The following is a 24,229-nucleotide window of genomic DNA, read 5'->3' on the forward strand; positions in this document are numbered from 1 at the left end:
ATTTTGAATAACTTGCAGAAAAGGAAGAAGTTCATAACAGCAGCTACAATGACTTGAAGCCCAACAGACCATTCTCTTCAGGGTTGAAATCATATTTGGGTTAATGAACCATCCATAAACACTGAAGTTTCAGTACAACAACACTAATTTCTAGTTAAAGGCGGTGTTACCCTAATCCTTCTAGTAAGTCTTCCTCAGCAAAAAAGGTAATGGTGAATTCTACGGCTGCAGTAGTAGAGAACTGGAGAACCTAGTTCTGGATGGATCTGGCCATTAATTTGGGAATGAGAGCGCAATGATGGTCAGGTTGACTCTTTCAGGCTGAATAAGAACTTAGTATATAGAAGGGTAAGAATTAAAATTCTTAGTAGATAAAGAGGTAGCCAGAATACTGGTAGATTGCGTAGTATATTAGGAATTCTATATGAAACTATAGATAATTGACGCATATTTATTTCTGGTAAACAGAGATAATTTATACATTAATGGAGAGGTCATGCTCGACCTAAGTTCCGAAAGACTTCCTTATAGATTAAAGGTAGTTTTTGTTAATCTCAGCACTGGAATCAGAATTCTTGGAAAATAATTATGGTTTTGAACTTAGTTCTGAAATCAGTATTATTGGAATAGATACACTGCAGAGTTTTCCCACCAGTGATTTCACTATGCAACTGGTGAACTGATATTTTATGGTAGAAACATTTAGTACTAGTCAGACGGACACAGAAACAATAGTCTGCACAGGCTTAATGCAAACCTCGTCTAATAACTTGGTATTGTGTAATTCAGTTATAACTCTATGCATGAAATGGTTTGTTTCTCATTCAAAAGTAAGCACAATTAGCTAGAGTAGTTATTTATCAAAACGAGAATAAAGTTCTAATGTTGTTCTGCAATTATGGATGGCTAGCTATACAGTTAAAAAGTGAAATGATAGTCGATACAAAATCAAAATGAATATAACCAATAGTAGCAATAATTCATTCACATTGTGTCTAAAAGTAAACATTATTGTACTAACGAACCTGAGATCATTAGTTGAAGACTGTTTTTATAACTTAAATTCAATCCAGTGATAAAAAGTAAAATAATTGTTGCTAGAACATACTAATCTATTTATGGATCAAATATTAAGTTGTACAGTCGTTCAACGTCACATAGATGCAAGTGACACATTTGGTTAAATAGCCATTGGGTAGGTTTTCCTAGGGTACTAACAATGTAACGAGTTCCAAAAGCCAAAATACAATGTATGTTATAAAACAGGATCATACAACTTTTATAATGTGTTTATTTACCTCTGATAGCTATTGTAAAAAATATGGAAGGTATGAATAAACTTTGTATTGATTTTAAGTAGGTTAATGTTGTAGCATTCATTGACACCTTTCTCTTACCATAAATGGATAAATGTTTGAACTCGTTGAATCAACAAATTTGATACGGCATCTGGATTCTGAGAAGCTGAAGTACACGAAGAAAGCAGAAACAAGGCTGCTCTTAGCACTCTTGATGAGTTGTCTGGATTCTTTGTAGTGTCATTCGGACTGCGTACTCTACCCATTACTGTTGAGAGGTTAATAAAACTTAAACTAGAAAACTTGCAAAGTCTTAGCATATCCATTAAAGAATTGAAACTTTCTACAGTACATAAAACTTAGCAATAGTGGAATTGAAGTAGTGGTGTCACGGCTGCAAGATAACAAAAATTGAGTTATCACATAAGCTAGTTGTAGACTATGACTCTTGAATACAGATACTACACGATAAAGAAAGAATATTTGATGTTATTGTCTTTGTGAAATACTTCAGAAATTAGTTCAATTGTAGAAAAATTACTGTTTGAGTAGTTCACGTGTCACTGAAATCGTTGATGAAATTTAAAAGAAAAAAAAGATTAAAACATACTAAATAACAACATTACAGTAGCATCATTTAATCATACACATTTGCCCAGACCTGCAAAATGGAAATACAGATGGGCCAACTCTCCTTCAGATGAGGTTCTATTTATGAGGTCCTTTGAATCTAGAATTCAGAATCTATAAAACGTGTATGATCAGTAAGAGAAAAAGAAAGTTTGTTGTACCACTGTTACTGACCGCAAATAAATTATTTTTCAGCCTTTGTTGTGACTAATGATTCCATGGGCTTTGAGACATAACATTCTCCAGATTTTCCAAAACATATTGACACCAAGTTGTTAGACAAACTTGTTCTAGCATTCAACAGTTGTTCTTTTGCCTTTATTTAAATCAAGACATTTGTCAATGATGTGAACATTGTATTTAGCTTAATAAGGTTGAACTCCAAAAAGGAATTGTTAGTTCTCTTTTACCGAAACTTATTGTAGATATTGGTGGATCACTTTGAGAGACAAATAAAGGTCACCTTTATTCTGCTAACTTTTTAATATAACACAAAGTTTTCATCACTCTACAAGGTTGATGTTATTAAGCGAGAGCAAAAATATTATGGCAGAAACTAAAGTATTTCTGGTGATGATCACGCTATATCGTCCGCGAGCATCTATATACGTTTGTTTCATGTGTTGCGTCCCAGGGAATGTTTAGTCTGGTATGGGTGATTTTTCTGTGGATTTCTGTTTTGAACTGTGTATCGGTTCTTGTAATCTTGATATTGAGAAGTGCTATTTGGTAATTTTTCTTCAGTTCACAGGTGAATGTAATGTTGGGGTGAATAGAGTTAATGTGGTTTAAAGACTAAGTACAGTGTTTTGTGGATATGAATCCAGCAATTGTATCGTCAACATATCTCTAATAGTATTGTAATGGGTGTAAGGCTGAATTGATCGCTTGAGATTCATTCTGTGTTTTAAAATGTTGGCTTGAACTAGTGACACGGATTGTTCGTACTTTGGCCATTTATTTGTAGGTAGTTTTGGTAATTGAAGATAAAGTTAGTTTTGGTGGTAGTGAATTCTATAAACAAAACAAAACAAAAATTCAACATATTAAGAAACCAAATAAACAATAAAACTGTGTTCACCTGATAAAATGAAGGATGAAATCAACAGAATAAAACAATATTTCATCAACACCAACAAATCACTTTCAAAAACCGTTGAAAAAATTATACGCACACAACAAACAAACAATAATAAATACGAAGAGAGAACAAACTACAAAATCTTATACTGCTGCATACCATATATTCCCGACATCAGTGAAAAAATAACCAACATTTGGAAAAAAACTTATAACAAAACACAACATTCCAGTAAACACCAAATTTATTCAAAAACCAGGTCCAAAACTGAAATCCATACTATGTAAAAACTACACTGACAAACACAACGCCAACATAATATATAAAATACAATGCAACAGTTGGAGAAACAAGCAAAGAAATGGAAACCAGATTTTTAAAAAAATCTCACTTTCACGCGTTTTTGAACACTGCAAATTAAATAAACACAACATAACCATAGAAAACATCCAGATACTGAGTAGGGAAACAGATATAAAAAAAGACGCAGAAACAAAGAAGCCCTACTTATACAACTAAAACTAAAATTAAACCAATATAAAGGAACACCTTTATACCTATATTAATTAATAACGTAACATCTGACTGCATCGCCCCCTACAATCCCGTACCTATTTACACTTTCGTCTCTGAGACGTTCGCCGGGCAACGGTCAGTTGCCAACTCTCTCTTTGTTAACCTGAAGACGACTTAAGAAGGTCGAAAAGTTGCTCTGTACTTCATTTTAATTAAAGTGCTAACACCCACATCAGTTGAGAACACATAGTCACTTTTTAGGTGATTCAATCATATGTTTTCAGCCATGGAAACTTTGTAACGGTCTCTCTCATTGTTTGTTGGTAAAAAGTACTCTAAGATATCTATCATATTACAAGTTGGAACGGATAACCCAAATAACCTTTGAGTACAAAAAAAATGTTTCGTTAGTAAAAATAAATTAATGCATCAGTCGACTAGCAAAAACATAATAAATGCAAACAGCAATTAATCATTCAAATAAAAAGGCTTAACTTGAGCTTACTTTAATTTTTTCTTATATGATGTTTACTATGGGTAAGTAAGTTCGTCTCGTGGTTGTGAAGGAAACTTTTGTTTTGGATTGTTTGTTTTGGAATTTCGCACAAAGCTACTCGAGGGCTATCTGTGCTAGCCGTCCCTAATTTAGCAGTGTAAGACTAGAGGGAAGGCAGCTAGTCATCACCACCCACCGCCAACTCTTGGGCTACTCTTTTACCAACGAATAGTGGGATTGACCGTAACTTTATACACCCCCACGGCTGGGAGGGTGAGCATGTTTAGCGCGACACGGGCGCGAACCCGCGACCCTCAGATCACGAAGCGCACGCCTTAACGCGCTAGGCCATGCCAGGCCCCTTCATCATGGTGATCCTGCGGTAAGTCTGAAGACTTGTAATGCTAAAACACGCAAATACATCTGATAGTTTTAGTTATTGAAGGTTAGAAGAAAGAACTGATCAAAGAATTGCAGGATATTTGAAAAGGTGTTAGATTTAAATGTAGACTATTGTAAGTAATAATAAGATTTTTACTGACATTGTTGACTGATTTGAATGTAACGAAGACAATATTGTTCATTTAAGCGCAAATCTACAGAATGGTTTACGTGCACTCTATCCACCACAGTGAATCGATCCCATGATTTTAACATATTAACTTCAAAAACACGCTGCTGTGGAACAGGGAAGGGGGGTGCACTGGGAAGACAAACTTGCAATTTAAACAATGTTAGAAATAAATATTACAAAATAGGGATGACGGTACCAGTTAAGAATCACTTAAATAAAAAAAAACACATGTGGGAAGATATATGAGACAATTTTTGTTGTCTTTATATAGAAAAATCTTCACTAATTAGTTTGCTGCTTTCTTCAAAAACTGATAACAAGAGAAGATTTGTTTAACCGATATAGTTAATGGTGAATTCTCCAAAGCTTGATGATTAGGTAACGGGAGTATATTGGGTATTGTATGAAACAGCTTTTGGGTTTTGAATGATTGGTTTTACTGCGGTAAAGCTTAGAATAATTTTTATTTATGCATACAACGCTTCTATAAATCTAAGGTAATTTATCTTCTTATTAAGATAAGTTTGGTGTTTTGTATTTTAGTTTTAAAGGAACGCATTAATAGAGTGTAAATGCATGAAAAAATGTAATATCTATAAATTTCATTGTGTATCTATTACGAAACGTAATTATCTTCTTCGATAACAATCCAGCGTATTCACGTAATCGTTAAAATAATTTATCTGTTTAAAGTTGTATTACCCAAATATAAACATTACAATATCTTGTTTCTTAACTGGCCCGGCATGTTAAGGCGTGCGACTCGTAATCTGAGGGTCGCGGGTTCGCATCCCCTCGCCCCAAACATGTTCGCCCTTTCAGCCGTGGGGGCGTCATAATGTTACGGTCAATCCCACTATTCGTTGGTAAAAGAGTAGTCCAAGAGTTGGTGGTGGGTGGTGACGACTAGCTGCCTTCTCTCTAGTCTTACACTGCTAAATTAGGGACGGCTAGCACAGATAGCCCTCGAGTAGCTTTGTGCGAATTTCAAAAACAAACAGTTGTTTCTTAAACATAAAGCTCCACAAGGGACTATCTGTTGTGTGCCAATCAAGAGTATCGAAATCTCGTTTTTAGCGTTACAATCTTTCAACTTTCCAGTTTAACCACTAGGGAGAGGCTAATATTACACGAATAAGTCTGTTTATTTGCTTCAAGTTAAGCACAAAGATAAACAACGTGCTATCGTAAAAGCAAGTCATGTAGTTCTTGAAAGTTTACGAACTAAATGGTTAACTCAGAAATTGTAGGTTTTGGTTAAAGAAGGAAAGCTTTATTTCAGATTCGGTAGCAGTTTTAATATTTTACTAATGAGGCCTAGAAAGCTCAACTGCTTTGTAAAAGTTTTATGATTATTTTAAATAGGTTTCTGAAGTATATATATCGCATTTATCATAAGTAAGCTAAATCCATATACCTGTGCATTTTGTATGGTTAAAAAACAAATATATATTTTAGTTATTACACATTACAAAATCGCAGCGTTTGACCATTAATTCTAGTCCCTTTTTCACTCTGACTTCTGATAATGAACTTTTTATAATAATTGCTTAGCAACCACTTTTATTTTATCTGTTTCTTTAATATTTAAATTATCATTCTCTTGACAGTAACATTATTAAAAATATAATAAGTTATTTAAACTGGACTAAGAGTTCTTTTTACCAACCCAACAATTTATTTGTCACATTTTAAAATAATAGCTAAAAATATGCCATACAGAACGAGAAATCATCGGAAGAGTTTCCATTGTTATGTTATTCTCAATGAAGCGAACCGAAAGCTGTTAGAGTTGTTGGGATTTCTGTTAACCGGAAAAAAAAGAAAAAAGTTGCGTTTATATAATTTGACAAAATATGGGTATAGCGTATCAGGCCTGTTAGTTTAAGTCAAGCGAAAAGTACAAATAAACCTGATAATTATTTTGAAAAGAGTGAAGAAATGTTTTGTTTTTGGAATTTCGCACAAAGCTACTCCAGGGCTATCTGTTCCTAATTTAGCAGTGTAAGACTAGAGGGAAGGCAGCTAGTCATCACCACCCACCGCCAACTCTTGGGCTGCTCTTTTACCAACGAAAAGTGGGATTGACCGTCACATTATAACGCACCCACAGCTGGGAGGGCGAGTATGTTTGGCGCGACGCGGGCGCGAACCCGCGACCATCGGATTACGAGTCGCACGCCTTACGCACTAAGCCATGCCAGGCCGATTGAAGAAATGAGTCGGCATTTACAATTATCTGTATATACTGCCGCTAAGTTTCTAGCGTATTATATAGCTATGATGTTTTTTTCATGTTTAATTCACGGTTATTTTAGTAAACAATTTTAAAAGTGTTCATCTCGTAATTTTACAAGTGACAATAAATGTTCTTTATAACAATGAACAATAAGTTGTTTTGTTTAAATAAGTTCATCGTTCGTTTGAACAAGTTTCTCATTCCATGAATCAGTGTTACAGTTTTTGTTTTATTTAACTCTGGATTATAATTTAATATTATCCGCAAATTTATTATTCTTCCTATATAATAACATTGGTCTGCATTGTAAAAATCAAAATAATTACTGTAGCACAATAAATTTACCTGAATACTGCTTCGTGAGATCAAAAATAACTACAGTAATGTAATATACTCACCTAGACAATGCACAAGAAAGGCAAACGTAATTACAGTTGTCAAATATAACCAACTATATCGTATGAAATTTCTCCATGAACTAAAGTGTAGTAACAATGGTCTAATATAATAGTCTGCACACTGCATCGTAAGGCCAAAAGTAATCGCGGTAACGTAGTGTAATAATCTAAACACCGTTTCGTGAGATCACAAGGAATAATACTTATGTAAAATAGTAAACAAGGTAACAAAATCATGTTTCTCGTGACTTTAACATCTGATATCACTCGGTTGAAAGTTTTCTGCTAGTGGAATACATTTTATATAAAAAAATAAAATACATTTAATTTGTGTATTTATTTTGTTCCACACAAAAGGCTTAGGATCATAAAAGGGGGTAAATCGGGACACAGTCAATATTACATCGCTCAGTTCACACCTGTCACGAACTTCTAACATAAATATACAATTGATGTGTGAGTACATTACAAAGCTGACATTTCAGACAATATTGTCTATTTTATAAAATGCTACTTTCATTAATATTCTATACAATATAACTTAAAAACAAACATTAACCTATCGCAGAATCTAAATTAACATAAATCCTAACCATCAAACTGCATAAGAATGGTATTTATTTGTACGAAGCGTATGTAGTCGTATTTGTTTAGTTCAATGTTTTGATGGTGAATGACGAATATGGATCATCCATCTATTTTACCCTTCTCATATAAAAAATATGTAAAACTGAGGGGTAAATGCATTTGTCTTCATATATTTTTATATAATAAAATAAGTAAAAATAGCATAAGAACGTTTTTTAAATGAGCAACTTATTTACAAATATTGTTAAAACAGGAAACTCACAATCAACACGTTAAACTAGTTATTAGTAAATAGACGTCTTGATTTATCTGTGCGTTGTAGTTATTGTATAACTCAGACATTTAATGATTCGTTTGCTTGTGTTTCGGTTTAAATTTCATGCATATAGAACCTGTTTTGCATTACGAACTTTTTATGATGTTTGGCAAGCTTCATTAAGATTTTGTAATTCGTTCTGTTTTTTGTGTTTTTTTTTGGACGCATAGACGTGCACGTGCGTTTACGTTGAAAACTGTACCACTACCAGCTATGCAATATACAGCACTGTGCTTAACGTGCTTCTCTGTACAGAGTACAGAGTAATGGTTTATCAAGTGCTTTCCTTTGATAATGTTTATTTTCACTCTCAAATTAAACTAAAGCATAGTAGATTTACTAACTAGTGTCTATTCAAGCTATTTATAAGCAACTTACTTTTCTAAAAACATTTTTATTTAGAAAGTTGTCAAAAAAACTCAATTTGCATTTGATTTAAGTTGCTAGTTACTTGAGCAATCCTGTTCTTAGATGGAAACGTATATTTTAGGTGCATGTTAACACTGTAGAAGCTATTTCTATGTTTCAAAGTAAATATTTTTTACTCTACCGTAAATTATAAAATAATACAATTTCATTGCACCTTGATTTTAGTCGTAGTGTAAATCGTATGTTTATGTTTTGCTTACTCTGCACTTTGCTTTAAACTCAGCAAAAATGACATAACCAACCGTAAAACTTTGTTTCTCTTATATTTATCAATCGTCTTAGGATTCTAAAAAATGTCAAATTGAGTTTGTGAAAGTAAAAACGACGACTGAGCTCCAGAAGGCAACAACGAATGTGACAGAGGGTCCTGCGTGGCTGTGAGAAGAGTCAGCGGAGAGCCATGAAGCAGTCCTGCCACCGTTGGATGTTGGTATGGCGAAATCCTCCGATAAGCGGTGAGCAGGTCAGTATTTGACAGCATGGGAGGAATTTTAAGGCTACTAGCACTCATACCAGGGTTTTGTTTTTTCCACTTCGTTCGGCGGTTTTGAAACCAGATTTTTACTTGAGTTTCGGTGAGCCTGAGTGAAAGGGCTAAGTTAAGCCTTTCACAAACCGACAGGTAACGTGTATTTCTGAATTTGTTTTCTAATGTCACCAGTTGCTCGTAAGTAAAGGCAGTTCTCGTTCGTCTAGGTTTATTGTCAAGCACCGATTTTTTCTTCTTTGAATATTTTGAGTTTACAATGTGTGATTTTTCGTTAATCGCAAGACTGTAGAGTTCAGGTTTTACGTTTACACTCCTAGTTTTATGGTATGGTTTTATCGAAGATACTTCAGAAACAACTGATGTGTCTTGTGCTCTACTAATGCCACCTGTACGAAAAGTAAAGTATAAGATCACTGAAGATATTTGTTCTCAGATTTACAAAGACAAATCAAACAGTAAGCTTAATATGTAAGATGGAAAAAATAATAATTAAAATATACGAAAAAGAAAAGTCATAATCTGAAGAAAACATGAAATTGTAAAACAGTTTAGAGTTTTACAGAATTTACTGATAATTTGAATACAATGTTAAAACTGTAAAATATTTTACACATGTTTATACTTACCGTGACATTCTGATCATTATTGCTATATTAACTAAAGAATACACAGTATTACTTCCCGTGACATCTTCATTATCACTGGTATTCCAATTAAAAGTACTCCTTTTAAAGATACATCACCAGGTATCTTCCCCTAATATAAACATAGTTCCGTTAAATTTAACAGGCAGCACAATGTTAAGTCTCTGGATTTAATTTTTGATCATTGCAGTGGGTAAGATAGGCTTTAGTTTAAAAACACAATACAATTTGTTCTTGCAATTAATTAGCAGTTTTTGATTAATGTACAAATTGCGAAAATGAAATTTAAACAATGATAGTTACGTCATGTTAAGTAAGTCAATAAGAAAGATGTAGTCATGGTTATTGCACCCAGAGTGTGAATTAACTGTTTATGTCACGTTGCCGCAAAAACACGCGCTATAGCTAAAGCGTTTTTTCTTTTGTTTTTTAAATTTTCGCGTAAAGCTACACGAGGGCTATCTATGCTAGCCGTCCCTAATTTAGCAGTATAAGACTAGAGGGAAGGCAGCTAGTCATCACCACCCACCGCCAAATCTTGGGCTACTCTTTTAGTAACGAATAGTCGGATTTATCGTTACCTTATAACGTTCTCACGTCTGACAGGGCGAGCATGTTTGATGCGACGGGGATTCGAACCCGCGACCCTCAGATTACGAGTCGAACGCCCTAATCCACCTGGCCATGACGGGCCTAGCTAAAGTAAAATATAATAATTAAAACACTTCTAAGTAAATAACTAAAATGCAATGCTACAATAATTATAATTCAATAAAAATTGAAACACAGAAAGTGATGGAGTAGCAAATAAAAATACTTTACATACTAATAAAATGAACAATTCAACATAAGACCGCGTACTTTGCAAGGGCAACACAAATATTTAATTATTGATTAACGAAACTCTTTATATCAAACAACTTTCATCAACACTGAATAACAAGCAGTCTTCTTTTAAATTACACATTTTAAAAACGTACAATAATTGTGTATTTTAGATTTTGGTAAATTATCGTTATTGCAAATTGTATTTTAGTTATTTACTTAAACACGCTCCGTACTTTAGGACCATCGGTACGTTATAAGGGTGACAGTCAAATCCCACTCTTCGGTCATAAAAAAGAACTGGCTGTTGACTATAACTGTTTTCCCTCTAGTTTGTTAGTTCTAATATTTAGGTCGGTTATACTTTTGTTGATGAAACAAACGTAGATAACCAAATAAATGTACGACAGTTAATTCGTTACAAAGATGTACAGTCTGGGTGCTTAAGCACAAAACGTAGCAAACTCAAGTACCATGCACTATCCACGGTTGTTTGCAATACTAACTGCAGTAGTGTTAAAATAAGAAATTAAGCCCCTACACCCTAGTAACCTAAGTAAGTAAATATGACGACTATCAGAAACAGCAGAATAAATATAGCATTTATATGAATGTCTTAACCTCTCCCTCTGAATAATTTAATAAACGACGAAATAAATTCAAAATAAAATTTGAAAATAAAAAGCTAGAACTAAATATATAATTGTTTATATGCGGATAAAAGTGGTTAATGAACACACTCTTGTTTCATCAGAAATTAGAGCCTGTCATTTTCATCTGTTTTTTTTTTTTTTTCCTGAGAAGTGGTATACACTTTCTTTGTAACAAATTTCAAGTAATATTAGAAACAAGGCTCTATTATGGTCTGAAAGTAAACAATATATACTCCAACTAAACATCACTTTCTCAAACACTTAATATTCGATGTTTAACTGGGATTGTGGATAACTAACAGAATATCAATCTAATGGCCCAATGTTTATGTTTTAATTAATTTAGCAAACGTTTCTGGTGAAAAGAAGATCTGAAATCTCCATATTGAATAATTAATTCATAACATTTTGTTGTAATCTGAATTTGCCCAAATAACCGTTTGTTTGTTTTTACAATAAGTTATTTAGGCTTAACTGTGGTCTTTCTATTAAATCTTTGTTTTATTTAGGCTTAACTTCTGGTCTTTCTGTAAAATGTTTACTTTATTCTTCTTCCTCTAATTTTAACACGGCCACACAAAAAGTTCCCTCATTTAAACGTGAGGTCCAGAGGCGCATACATGTAAATCTGATCAAGCCTGTTGATTTGCTTTGAATTACGTAATTCGTATAGGATTTGGGTCTAAATGTTTAGCTTATAAGCCTATATGCAATAGATAGTCAGTAGATGTTGACTCGAATTTATAGTAAAATATTAATTCATATTTTTTATTTATTAATTTTATTACAGCTATTTTCTTTATTACCTTTTTATCTATTTAAATAAACAGTTGAATAAATATATTTGTCCAATTATGGAACCATAAACACTTTGATATAATTTTAGATGAATGCACTATTTACAAATCACTTAAGCATGCAGATGCTATCCTTTTGGTGTAATTGCTCTTCAGTGACAAAACGGTATATCTGCAGACTTTCAACGTTATAAACCGGGTTTCGATACCCATGATGGGCAGAGCACAATAGCCCAGTATGTAGCTTTGTGCTTAACTACAAACAAACAAACAAATTGACTTAAAATGAAATTATCATCTCTGTCACAAATTCCTGTGAAAAATTAAAATATGTTGTTTAATATGAGCCTAGAATAATTCTGTAACTATTGCTCATAAAAATCGTGATTTGTAGCACATAACAACTCTTAAACTTCCAGTGAAGCTATACTATACATTAACAAATGATGCTATATCGGCCAGAGTTGGTCTATTTCCAAAACTCTTAGGACCAGATCCTGATGAACTTAAAAATAATTAAGTAGGTTCTATACTAGAGGAAAAATGTATGAGTTTACAGTTTGTGAAGAAATTCATGGAATTTACATGGTGAGAAAGATAAACTAATGTTCTTTTGAAACATGTTGTGTGTTGTCCCCAAAGCAAAATACTTCATTGTGTTTATAAACTTTTTTTTACACAAATGATTACTTATAAACTTTTAAAATTTGTTGCGTATAAGAAATCAATAGTAATACTTTACCATAATAGATTTGGAAGCTGGTGAGCTAAGTTTGAATTCATGTGACACCACAAAATGTCCTCTGTATTTTAAGCGGTAGATATATTACAAGTGTAACTTCATGACGTTAGAAAACTACGTAAGTTCAAGAAGTTTTGATAGAAATGAATAAAAACACTATTATCCGAGCGCTTTTGAATGGTGGATCTTTCTTCTTCATGGGTCACCTTTCGAAATTGCTCGAATTTATTTTTTATTTATTTTTATTTTATTTCTAGTCAGTAGATCAGTATTTTTAAAAAAATAGGGACAGCATCAGATAGCCTCAGTAGTTTTGTCATATATACAAACTAAAACATGTCAGCATAAAATTTTGAGTAGACAATAGTACAGTGCACATGTGAAGTTTATTCACAGATAGAGATGCCTGTGTGGTTCTATATCGAGAATATACATAATTTTAAGCCTGAACATCAGTAAGTTTACATGTTCTGATAATTTGGATAAAAAAAAGAGTGAAGTTTACTCCTTTACTGTCTACTAACAAAAAATAACTTGTTCCAATGAAATATAAGAGTTTTTTCTAGTGTTGCATGGCAAACTTCAACAAAATCTCATACTTTTGTTGTGCAGCGATTAAAGAATGATCGAGTATTTGAGAGTCTAATGGTTGCGACCCTGAAGCTGAGACTAAATAACCCAACTTCGGTAATACCACTTTTTCTGAAACTGGTCATACATTAGTAGGTAGCCCACAATACATTTAAACTGATGCTTCTTTAAAGAATACATTTTGCGACCTAGTTAATGTTTATCAGTTCACACTAACCTTCAATTATTATTTTTTCACTAAACCACAATTAACGTTTTTGTGATGTATATTTATAAGCAAAAAAATCATGTGTTGACAAACAATAAGAAAAACCTGTTAAAAATACGTTTGTTTATTGTCAAGCGCAAAACTATATAATTGATAACCTGAGCTGTGCCCATAGTAAGTATTGAAACCCAGATTTTAGTGCTATAAGCCTTCTGACTTATTGCCGAGCAACTGGGTTAAAAAGTGTGTGTATATTAAAGTTATTACTTATTTACAGGTATACAAAATCGCATATTTAAAAAAAGTACCACGTTTGAATAATAACAGGCGAATTGAAACATACATTAATAAATAAATATAAATTTGGGTTGACAAGCAAGTAAAATCATCTAGTGGTAAATAAAAACAAATATTATAAATGCACACACCGAGCCATTATTATAAAATCAAGCTACATCATTTATGTGCGTTGTTTCTATTACTATCCATATACAAATTATTATATTACATACGTTACATATTAGTATTTGAAATAACCGGAAATTTTAATTTTCATTTGGTTCTTAATTAAATGTTAATATGTATTAAAGTTATGTCATTTGTCAACAAGATTGATACACACAATTTTTTTTAACACACATATATTTTAATATGCAAACAAACAAAAACAATACTATTTGCAATATTGGCAGTTACTAATAGTTACTATAATAATGATTTATATGCAATAGTTTTAAAAAGGTACAGACAATGCTGAATTTTATATCCAGCCTAAAAACGAATATTCTATTGAGGAACAAATTAGTTTTTACTTAATAATGTCACACACCTCGCTTAAGCTAGCTAGTTCGGTTGGCCTTACGCCGCTCATAAGCTGACTTTTCCTGATGAAGATCTTTAATGTCCTCGTAAAAATACTAACGTCCGAAGTAATTCACTTAAATTGAACGGTTTGTGATGTTCAACATCTATAAATGTTCCTGGTCATAGTCTATATTTTCCCGATTAATAGGCGTTAATCACAATTATAGCTTCCTATACCTATAGTGTACTGACTGTAGCTGTCCAATAATAGTCGTCTATTTGTCTCTCGGAGCGTCGGTTTTATAAACTAATCACGCGAGACTCTAGAGCATTTATTAACATTTGCTTGTAACATTACTGTCAATCACGAGTATCACATTTACACCTAGTATATAGTTGATTTTCACTTTCAAATATTCTCTACACATTTCGAAAACAAGCAGGACTTGCGCAATACACAGTTAAGAATCACATGTAAAAAGAAAACTGTACTGAAAGAAACGTTGGTTTTAAAATAAACGTATAACGATAAATCTGTTACAAAATAAAGATATCGGTATTAATATAAAAGTTAAGTTTCGATAGAAAAGTGATACTGTTTATTAACGAATTAAAATTTACTGTGCAGATTACCAAAGAACTTCTGAAACTTGCAATATGGATAAACAAATATATTTGCTGCTTCCAGTCGATTCATAGCACACCCAGTGCTAATTTGCTTCGAACTCGGCCCATATGATCCAAACAAATTAGCACTGGGTGTGCTTTGCAATTTCAGGTACGGACGCATTATAAAAGTCGAAGTCAATATCGAAGTCATTTGGTTTAAAGAGATGAACAAACCCCTTATGAAAACGAGTACTGTTGGCTGGCTATATTCTTCTGGACAGTATAAAATCAGAGAAAGTTAGACCTGAATCCTAAACTTGGTATTTTAACATACATGAGCATAATTCCCATTATCAGGGGATTTTCCAGAAAAACATTGTATCTCTCAGGTGACAATTAGACAATGTTTGTTTATCTATTGAATTTCGAATTCAAATATAGTGATTTACGTGGAATATATTTACTATAAAGCGTATTAGAATATGATTATTAAATGTTGGTGCTGCTTCTGCTTTGTAGAGATTTGTTCCTCTCACGAAATTGTTGTACAGAAGGTTGATATATTATAGTAAAATGATTTTTTATAAGCTTATAATCAAGTCTCTTAACTACCAAATCGATGTAAAATTGCGGTGAAATAAGTGATTCAGAACTACAGTTTGAAAATGTTTAATGCTACGTAAGTTGTGTGATACCACTCTAAAATATGTCGTTATAGGGAATGTTATGTAAACAGTCCTTTCTGATATAAAATATTCACACACTCAGATTATATGAATATTCTTCAGATAGGATATTTAGGATGCCCAAGACATGGACATCTTTTATACTTTATGCATCAGGACGATTCAGAAAGAGACTTGGAACAAGTTATTGCTAATTTGTAATAAGCAAATTGCGATGTCTCTTAACAAGCAAAAAATCTCTGAGCACAAAGGTCAGTGGCAAAACCGTCCATGTGCCCTGCTAAAATTAAACAAACATAATGAACGAGAATTTCCATCTGCGCTAGCTGTCCCTAATTTAGCAGTTGTAAGAATAGAGGGAAGGCACCTAGTCATCAACACCCACCGCCAACTCTTGGGCTACTCTTTTACCAACTAATAGTGAGACTGACCGTCACATTATAACGCCCTCACGGCTGAAAAAGCGAGGATGTTTGGTGCGACGGGGATTTGAACCCTCGACCCTCAGATTACGAGTCGAGTGCCATGTCGGGTTGTCGACAGCGAGTTTAGAACTTTTATGGTTTTAACTGTAAACCAAAACTTAAATGTTTTCCTCAAATGTTATAGCTAACTGTAGACTATGCGGTGCATTTAATTACTTTCACGAGTCACGAGTCACTTGATACGACAGCATTTAGTTGTGATTGGTCGATTTGGTAAAATTAATTTATTTTAAGCATTTGTAAAATAAAGAGCTTGTATAAATTTGACCTGATTTGAAATAAGGTTGATATTTCTCAAAAAATGAAAAATACAGTCGAATCTTATTTTTCCTTTAACTAAATATAAAATAAGTAATCGCATAGCGATCCTCATTGATCTAGTCTGTTATGATTAATCACAAACCTATAAGCTACAAACCTGAAACATAATGTTTAAATTTAATGTTTATTTTTTCTTTTATGGAATAAGGAATCATTGAAATACATATATACATAAATGCTACATATATGAGGTAAATATTTATAAAGTCAGTACATTAGGTGACATAATACACATAAAAATCTGTGTATGGTTGTGCGTTAGCACTTACGAGAGTTTGCTTAGCAAGCGCGTATACGATTAAACATATTAGTGACTTACACTTGTGAGAGAAGATCTCATCATAAATAAGTACAGTTTATTAAATGACCCAATTAAAACATCTTTCAGTAAAGAATATAAGTTTCGGCTTACATAACACTTTAGCAGACAAGTAGCTTGAATTGATATAACGAATGAACGAATTATTAATTTCCAATAATCTGAATCCTTATTTTTAGATCAAATTTAAAGAAACGCACTTTTCATAGATATATATATGCACAGATAAAGACAATATTGTACTTACTTGTACTTAAGTAAGTAATAAACTCACATGAAACAGTTTCAACTTAAATAAAATAAAAATTTATTGCAATATTTTATGCAAAACACAATTCTTTTTGAAAAAGTATTATTTTATCTAGAAGTTAAGAATATTATTCTATCATATGCTGAAAAAGTATTATTTTATCTAGAAGTTAAGAATATTATTCTATCATATGCTGATTACATATACAATGTGATAATTATACGTTTGAAACATAAATTGTTTTTCTTATAACAAACTTACATTTGGAAGTTTAATAATTTAAATTTGACTAAATATTATTGTGGTTTGGAGGTGTCCACTTCATTCAGGTTATAAGCATTTTCTGCCTCTTTTTACAATTTTTAATAGTTACACAAGCCACAGAGCTATTTAATTGTTTTATTAAGTTTAATTATAGCTTCTTATACAGTATAGATGGCCTGAATAATATGTATTGTTTTCTCTGCTGCCAAAGGTATTTTAGAAAAAGATGACAATTATTATTGTATTGGCAACACCTGTAATGCTCCTTTCGTATATAATATATGCATATATAAAACTTGTGCAGTTTTCTACTCTTTCGAAATTATATTAATGAACATCTCTTTGTATGCTTTACATATAGCTCAGTCACATTAAAAGTAATTAATTGCTTTAGTTGGTGGTGCAAACACAGAATATTCTGATTTTTTAAAAGAGAGTTCTTTATTGGCTGTGGATATTGTTATTGTATTGCATTCTGTTTGATTCCCCCCACAGCTAAAAGGGTAAGCATGTTTTGTGTAGCAGGGATTCGAACCTACGATCCTCAATCAAGTGTCCTAACCACCTGACCATGCCGAGCTGTCAGCATGTCTTCTGATGTGGGGAAGAATGTGTTGATGATCAGTGGAAGTTGAAGTGTGATTAGAGGTTTTGAGGGTTGTTTTTCTGGTATTAGTGTTATAATTACTGATATTATTTAAGCTGAGCAAATCTTGGAAAGCTAAATTCGAACGTTTATTTTTAGTGGGTAGGTTATCTTTTGTGTGATGAAAGAGACAGGTAGGATAGCCACGTTTTTAGAAAACGTGTAGGACGTTGATAGTTTTACTATTATAATTTTTGTCGTTACTGCGGATACGTAGGCTCTGCAGTATTATATCTGAATAATGGTGAAGTTCCTAATATTCCAGAAGAATAAAATGTATTATTTTTCCTATCTCTGATGTTATTCCAAGTGAAACGTACGTGTCTTCAAAGTTTTAAAAACGATATTTCACCTTAAACATACTTTTATTTTTTCTCAGAGCTAAAGATGGACTAATTTCACATAGCTACACTTCTGATCTAATAGTGCGATTTGATCATCTCTTTTACAGCACAACGATGGCATCAGAGTGTAGAGAGTGTTTTTTTTGTGAAAATAAGCACTGGTTAAAAGCATAGTGGTGTAGATTTTCGAAGTTTTATTTAGTTATATCCTGAATTATTAAAACAGGTTATATGAATGTCACATGAATTAAGTCCAAAGAGTACGCACAACCTGAAAATGATAAACAAACCTTTGTTATAGAGACAATGGTACAAGAAATTATTTTTCGCAAATACTTTGAGATCAAGTTTGATTTTTTGAGTCAAAATACGAGAGGCAGAGAGACAGGCTTTCTCACCTTTACCACCCCGACATTCCCTCTGTCTATCAGTATCCAAGTCTTTCAAGTGACTGTTCCAGGAAGGATGGAGCCCTGCAGCCCCAATGAATTTTGTCGGATCGAGAATGTCATCAACTGAGAACGATGTTGGTGAATGGCCCAGGATGAAATGATGCATACACCGCTTTTCTTCAAGATGGTATCCCCAACGGTCTTGCGACTTTCTCGGCGGTCGCGTAACATCAGCGGTGTCTACGTGTGGACCATAATGATGTGTGAACAAATCGGAGCTGGTCACGGCGAACTCCATGTCCGAACTATGCTCACGAAGATAGTGCAAGAAATGTTTATAGAATGAGATATAAATATCAACGTGCCTCTAATCTTACAGTTTATTTTCAAGAGGTAACTTCAAATCTTTGTTAGTTCACCGTGAAAACCGCAAATGTTTATCGCTAAACAAATTGTCTGAACTAATTTTATGCGGGATGATATAATAGCTTATATGCTGTAACCAACCTCTGTCTTCACTTGTTTGTCTGATGTGCGACTGAGAGATGAGACGCATCGTGGTTGGCGGAATTTTTAATGATAAAGTTGTCGAGTTTTGTGGGCGCGGCCAAAAACACTTGAAAGAGTCAAATTATATATATTTATTGTCTGTGATATATGCAGTTAATTATTTAAACTAGTAATAGTTACGAAGTAACGCGTTATTGTTAATATGCTCAAGTGAAACTATCTCCGTAACTAATGAGCTCACGCTCGTTGGGATATCGAATTAGGCCGAACACCGGGCCTTTAATGTCTAACTTTAACTTGTAGCTCCAGAAACATAGTCTTTCTCTGACAAATACTTCAAATTAGCTTTCCATCTGTGAAAAACGGAAACCCTACCACCGTCTAAAAGTCGACTTTAACTGGAAGATCCTTAGTTAGTAGAACCTTTATTAATTTCTAGCAAACTTTTTGTATAGTGTTCAACAAGGAGCAGAGGCGAGCTGTTTACTTCAAACATACAACACAACTGAAAAACTGAAGTTATTTCCCTCTTGTTCCGATAATAAAACAAAAGCATTACACTGTAATGCATGGTTTTAGAAGCAGAAGGAGGATTTGGGGAGAGACTACGTCACAATGTCGCTGAGGAAGCATTGGTTTTGGTTGTTTGTTTGTTTTCGAATTTCGAACAAAGCTACTCGAGGGCTATCTGTGCTAGCCGTCCCTAATTTAGTAGTGTAAGACTAGAGGGAAGGCAGCTAGTCATCACCACCCACCGCCAACTCTTGGGCTACTTTTTTACCAACGAAAAGTGGGATTGACAGTAACTTTATAGCGCCCCCACGGCTGAAAGGGCGAGAATGTTTGGTGCGACCGGGATGCGAATCCGCGACCCTCAGATTACGAGTCGCACGCCTTAACACGCTTGGCCATGCCGGGCCACCATTGGTTTTGGAAATTGTCTTGCATATAAACGCATAGCTTTCGAATCGAATTTTCTAGCGTCTAAACTACAATTTGTGTTGAGTGCAATGTTTTACAACATATTAGGAGTAAATGTAATAGACTTAATAGCTGGACAAACATTTAAATTTATATATATGTATATTGCTCAAAGTAAATTTCATGAATCTAATTCATATTTTAGGAGAAGTACACATATTTCACAATACAGTAATGGATTCATCTATTATTTCCATTTACATTCGAAACTACTTGCACAAATGAAGTAGTTAAAATGAAAGGATTAATTGTAAAGTTTCAACTAGTCATTAGCACTCCGTCATCCAACAGGGGCTGACTATCATTCTCCTTATGCACTCACGGCAAATAGTTTGTGGGATTGTTAAGTTTGAACATCACCGTTGTAACTCAACCAAGATTCCAAAATTTAGAGTACATATTATGCGGAAAGAAACATAAAACGTGATCTCTTGGATTTGCGGTCAGCTAACCATTGATCCACACTTGATCCAATTTCGTTGTTAAAATAGTTGTCCGAGAGCTAGCAATGGGTTAAATTGACTAGTTGCTTTTCTTCTTGTCTATCGCTGTTAAATTAGGGATAGATAGCACAGAATGTCATGTGTAGCTTTCCGCGAAATTAAAAACATATACAACTAATTGTACAGGGTGTTCGGAAAGTCACTGTGCAGTTTTGTAATCATATGTTAACAGCATTCATTCAGTCTATTTCAATCCAGCAACTGATGGCGGTGTTTAGAAACAAAATAAGAAGGATCCAAGCCTGTATTGATGCCAACGGGGGTCACTTTTAACATTGTTTATAATTGTCATTCATATTTACCTCCTGTATTCTATATTGAAACATGCCTGTTAATAAATATAAAAGTGCACAGTGACTTTCCGAACACCCTGGATATTAAAAATAAAAATATCTCAGTCGGAAATACTACCATTTCCCATTTTACTTTTTATTTCATTGTAAACTAGTAATTTTTAGGATTGTACCATTACAAGTATAAATAACATCATTCTATGTGCAATTTTTTACCGGTTTTAAACTTGTAACATCACAAATCTTATCATAAAAGTTCAAAAATTCATTATTTTACCCATATTCTCCGAATTTGCGTTAAACTAAAATTATTAATAACTGTAACATTTCCAAGAAATACCATCATGTCTGATATATCTTATGGATTCTCTAGGAACTAGAATTATTGTTTACAAACTGGAAACAGTATCATCAGGGGAAAACTATCAGTTTGAATACCCTTGTTTATGAAACATGAGAACATGTTTGTTATTGTTATTATTACTATTAGTATGGTTCGATAAGAGTTATCAATAATTTGAAACGGAAAACGAGAACGTAACTAGCACGTGTTAGCATGCGAATTGTTCATCACATCTTTCTCTAGAAACCGTGACCAATTAACTATTCCGCTAAATAGAGTTCAGATGAAACGGGTCCATTTACTAAATTGTAAATTACCTTTTATGGAAGGCAGACACTGACATTATACAAATCTAGTACATTCCACAGACATGTATGCCAGTTATAGATATAATACTTTAAGCTAAAAGGTACTAATTATAAGACTAGTAGTTTACTTCCATTTCCTACATAATTTCAAGAGCAAACTATTTTGATTTATAAACATAAACTGGTATATTAATTTGTAGTGAAGATTTTGGTTTGTTTGTTTGTTTTGAATTTCGCGCAAAGGTACATCAGGGATATCTGCGCTAGCCGTCACTAATTTAGCAATGTAAGATTAGAGAGATTAGATCTAGCCATCACCAACCACCGCCAATTCTTGGGCTACTCTTCTACCAATGAATAATGGAATTGATCGCTACATTATAACGTCCCTACGGCCGAAAGGGCGAGCATATCTGGTGTGATGAGTACTCGAACCCACAACCTCAGATTACGACTTTAGAATTCTAAGATTTTGGAAAATTATTATGTTTAAAAATACCTTTTTTATTGATAGCGTAAATTATGTAAACTTCTTATACATAAATTAAACACTGTGAATGGTTTAGAAATATTATTTTATCACTACTGAAAGTTTCGATCAGTTTAATATTTGAGGAACATTTTAAAATTCAAGGTTAAGACATAGTCGTTCTTTATCTTGAACTGTAGACTAAAACAAGGAAAAATATCAGCAACACCTGTCACATAAGTGAATACGTTAAATGTATTGAAGACAGAAAACTACTTTTAATAATGTTACCACAGCTGAAAGTGCAGAACGTGTTGAACGCCGGGTCGAACTTTGGAGTTTTTCGCCCGAGAAGTTAACACTAAGGCTACGCTCATCTTACGTGTATAGGGAGTGTATGTACTTTTTAATTGATCCTTCCATTAACTTTCCACCAGTAATTCAATTTAATATACATTAAACATTCCTAGTATTTAAAAGTAAATTCAGAAGAATTAACGGTGGTAAAATACGCTACATGGAGTATATAGAATGCTATATCGATTCGATATGGAATGAATATCTACGTCAATATGGAGCATAATTTACTGGAGAACGTTTCAGGATTCAGAAAGTTGGCATAAATAGATTAACACGATTTTATCATGATATCTATAGATTACTATTTTTATTTATTTATTTGGTAGACATACGTGGGTGTTCTATCAATATGTAAATATATATATATATATAGTCTTTTTGGTAGACATACGTGAGTGTTCTGTCAATGTGTAAAAATGTATATAGTCTTTTTATGGATTTGTTTATCGTTTACTCTATAGCTTAAAACAGTTGTTTGTTTTTAATTTCGTGCAGCCTAAGACTAGAGGGAAGGCATCCAGTTATCCCTAGACACCGCCAACTGTTGGGTTATTTTTTTACCAACGATTAGTGGGATTGACCATCACAGTATAAGGCCCCTATGGCTGAAAGACCGGTCACGTTTGTCGTGACAGGGATTCAAACCCGTCCCTTCAACTTAGAGTAGAAGTCAAGCACTATAACCACAAGTCCTTGCTGTGCCTACCTAAATTGTTTCAAGTTTTTATTTGTCCGTATGTTTTCTTAATCTCAAGAAAATTCTTAATCCATAAAATTTTCAGAAAATATTCTTATTAGAAACGTTTTGTCCAAACTCTAATTTTTAAAGTTTGGTTTTATTTCAAGCATATTCACAGAATTATATTTTGTATTAAAGAAGTACTTTCTCCCTTTGTATAATTGAAATCCTATAATTTCACCCTAGTTCTAGATCTTCAGAGATAGTGAAAGACTAGAAGAAAACTGTAATGTTTAGTTTTAGATAAGTCTGAGATTACAAATGAGTTACAAGGAACAAATGTTTAGCATGTCGTATTAATTACTGTAGAATATATATATATAATTACGGAATTTTAATTTTTTTTTTAGTAAATAAATGATCCATACTGACATCATATAGTAAATTTATATTGCGAGAAATTACGATTACTAGAGAAGAAGTTTTTACGCTAACATATTAGCTAATGGACTCACGGAAGCTGAAACCACGTGGCAGTTTGTTTGTTATTAATATATGTAGGAAATATCTAACTAAGCTGCTCATAGGCAAGAGAAGATAAACGTAATAATTGCATACATTTCTCAGTAATTAATCGACTTTTTTAATATGAGTTTCTTCAAAGATGTTTTGATAGAAGTGTCTCACGTAGACAACTGCTGAACATGATAACAAAATAGATGACATACAGGTTAGTTTAAGGACCTGGTAATATACTTTCCTACTCCGTAAAGTTACTGTAGATACATTTAAGATTTATGATACAGTTAGACATTCAAGATTATATAATGGTAAACGGTTTTATATAATCTATGTAATATAATCAGTTGTTTTTAAAGTTTCTTTAGAACACTTTTTGTAGATTATCTTTTTAAATACAATTAGTATTAAATCTATAAACATTATATTATAGATTTATTTTCAGATAAATATGTATTTTATTTTCTTATATTATCTTTGTTTTTAAAATTATTTCTTTCTATTTTCCTTTGTTTATTTTCAATTTTATTACATTTAATAACTTTATATATGAGGATAAATAAATCATTAACTATTTATCGCTGTAAAGAGCATCAGTTATATACAAATTATGTGGTGTTTGAAAATTT

At 33.0% G+C, this 24,229-nt stretch overlaps 1 protein-coding gene and 1 long non-coding RNA gene across 2 annotated transcripts; one reads left to right on the forward strand and one right to left on the reverse strand.

The window, feature by feature from the left end:
- Nucleotides 1–1,918: 1,918 nt before the first annotated feature.
- Nucleotides 1,919–19,465, reverse strand: LOC143233565 (NK1 transcription factor-related protein 1-like). Its single transcript, XM_076469914.1, has 2 exons — nucleotides 18,642–19,465; nucleotides 1,919–9,441 (listed from the first exon to the last, which is right to left on the reverse strand). Exons 1-2 carry the CDS (start codon nucleotides 18,931–18,933, stop codon nucleotides 8,852–8,854), a joined length of 882 nt encoding a protein of 293 aa, XP_076326029.1. The 5' UTR covers nucleotides 18,934–19,465; the 3' UTR covers nucleotides 1,919–8,851.
- On the forward strand, nucleotides 8,547–18,190 carry LOC143233566 (uncharacterized). Its single transcript, XR_013018216.1, has 3 exons — nucleotides 8,547–8,666; nucleotides 8,848–9,187; nucleotides 17,749–18,190. It is a non-coding gene; the product is annotated as an uncharacterized LOC143233566 (long non-coding RNA).
- Nucleotides 19,466–24,229: the final 4,764 nt, after the last annotated feature.

Source organism: Tachypleus tridentatus, chromosome 12, assembly GCF_004210375.1.
Source record: "Tachypleus tridentatus isolate NWPU-2018 chromosome 12, ASM421037v1, whole genome shotgun sequence".
Taxonomy (NCBI): Eukaryota; Metazoa; Arthropoda; class Merostomata; order Xiphosura; family Limulidae; genus Tachypleus; species Tachypleus tridentatus.

What these genes read in the sequence shown, in the direction of transcription:
- LOC143233565 (XM_076469914.1), bottom strand. Translation starts at nt 18,933, where the DNA reads ATGGAGTTCGCCGTGACCAGCTCCGATTTGTTCACACATCATTATGGT. An exon ending in GGAATGTCGGGGTGGTAAAG is followed by an intron (nt 9,442 to 18,641) that starts GTGAGAAAGCCT and finishes CTTTTCGTACAG; the next exon opens with GTGGCATTAGTAGAGCACAA.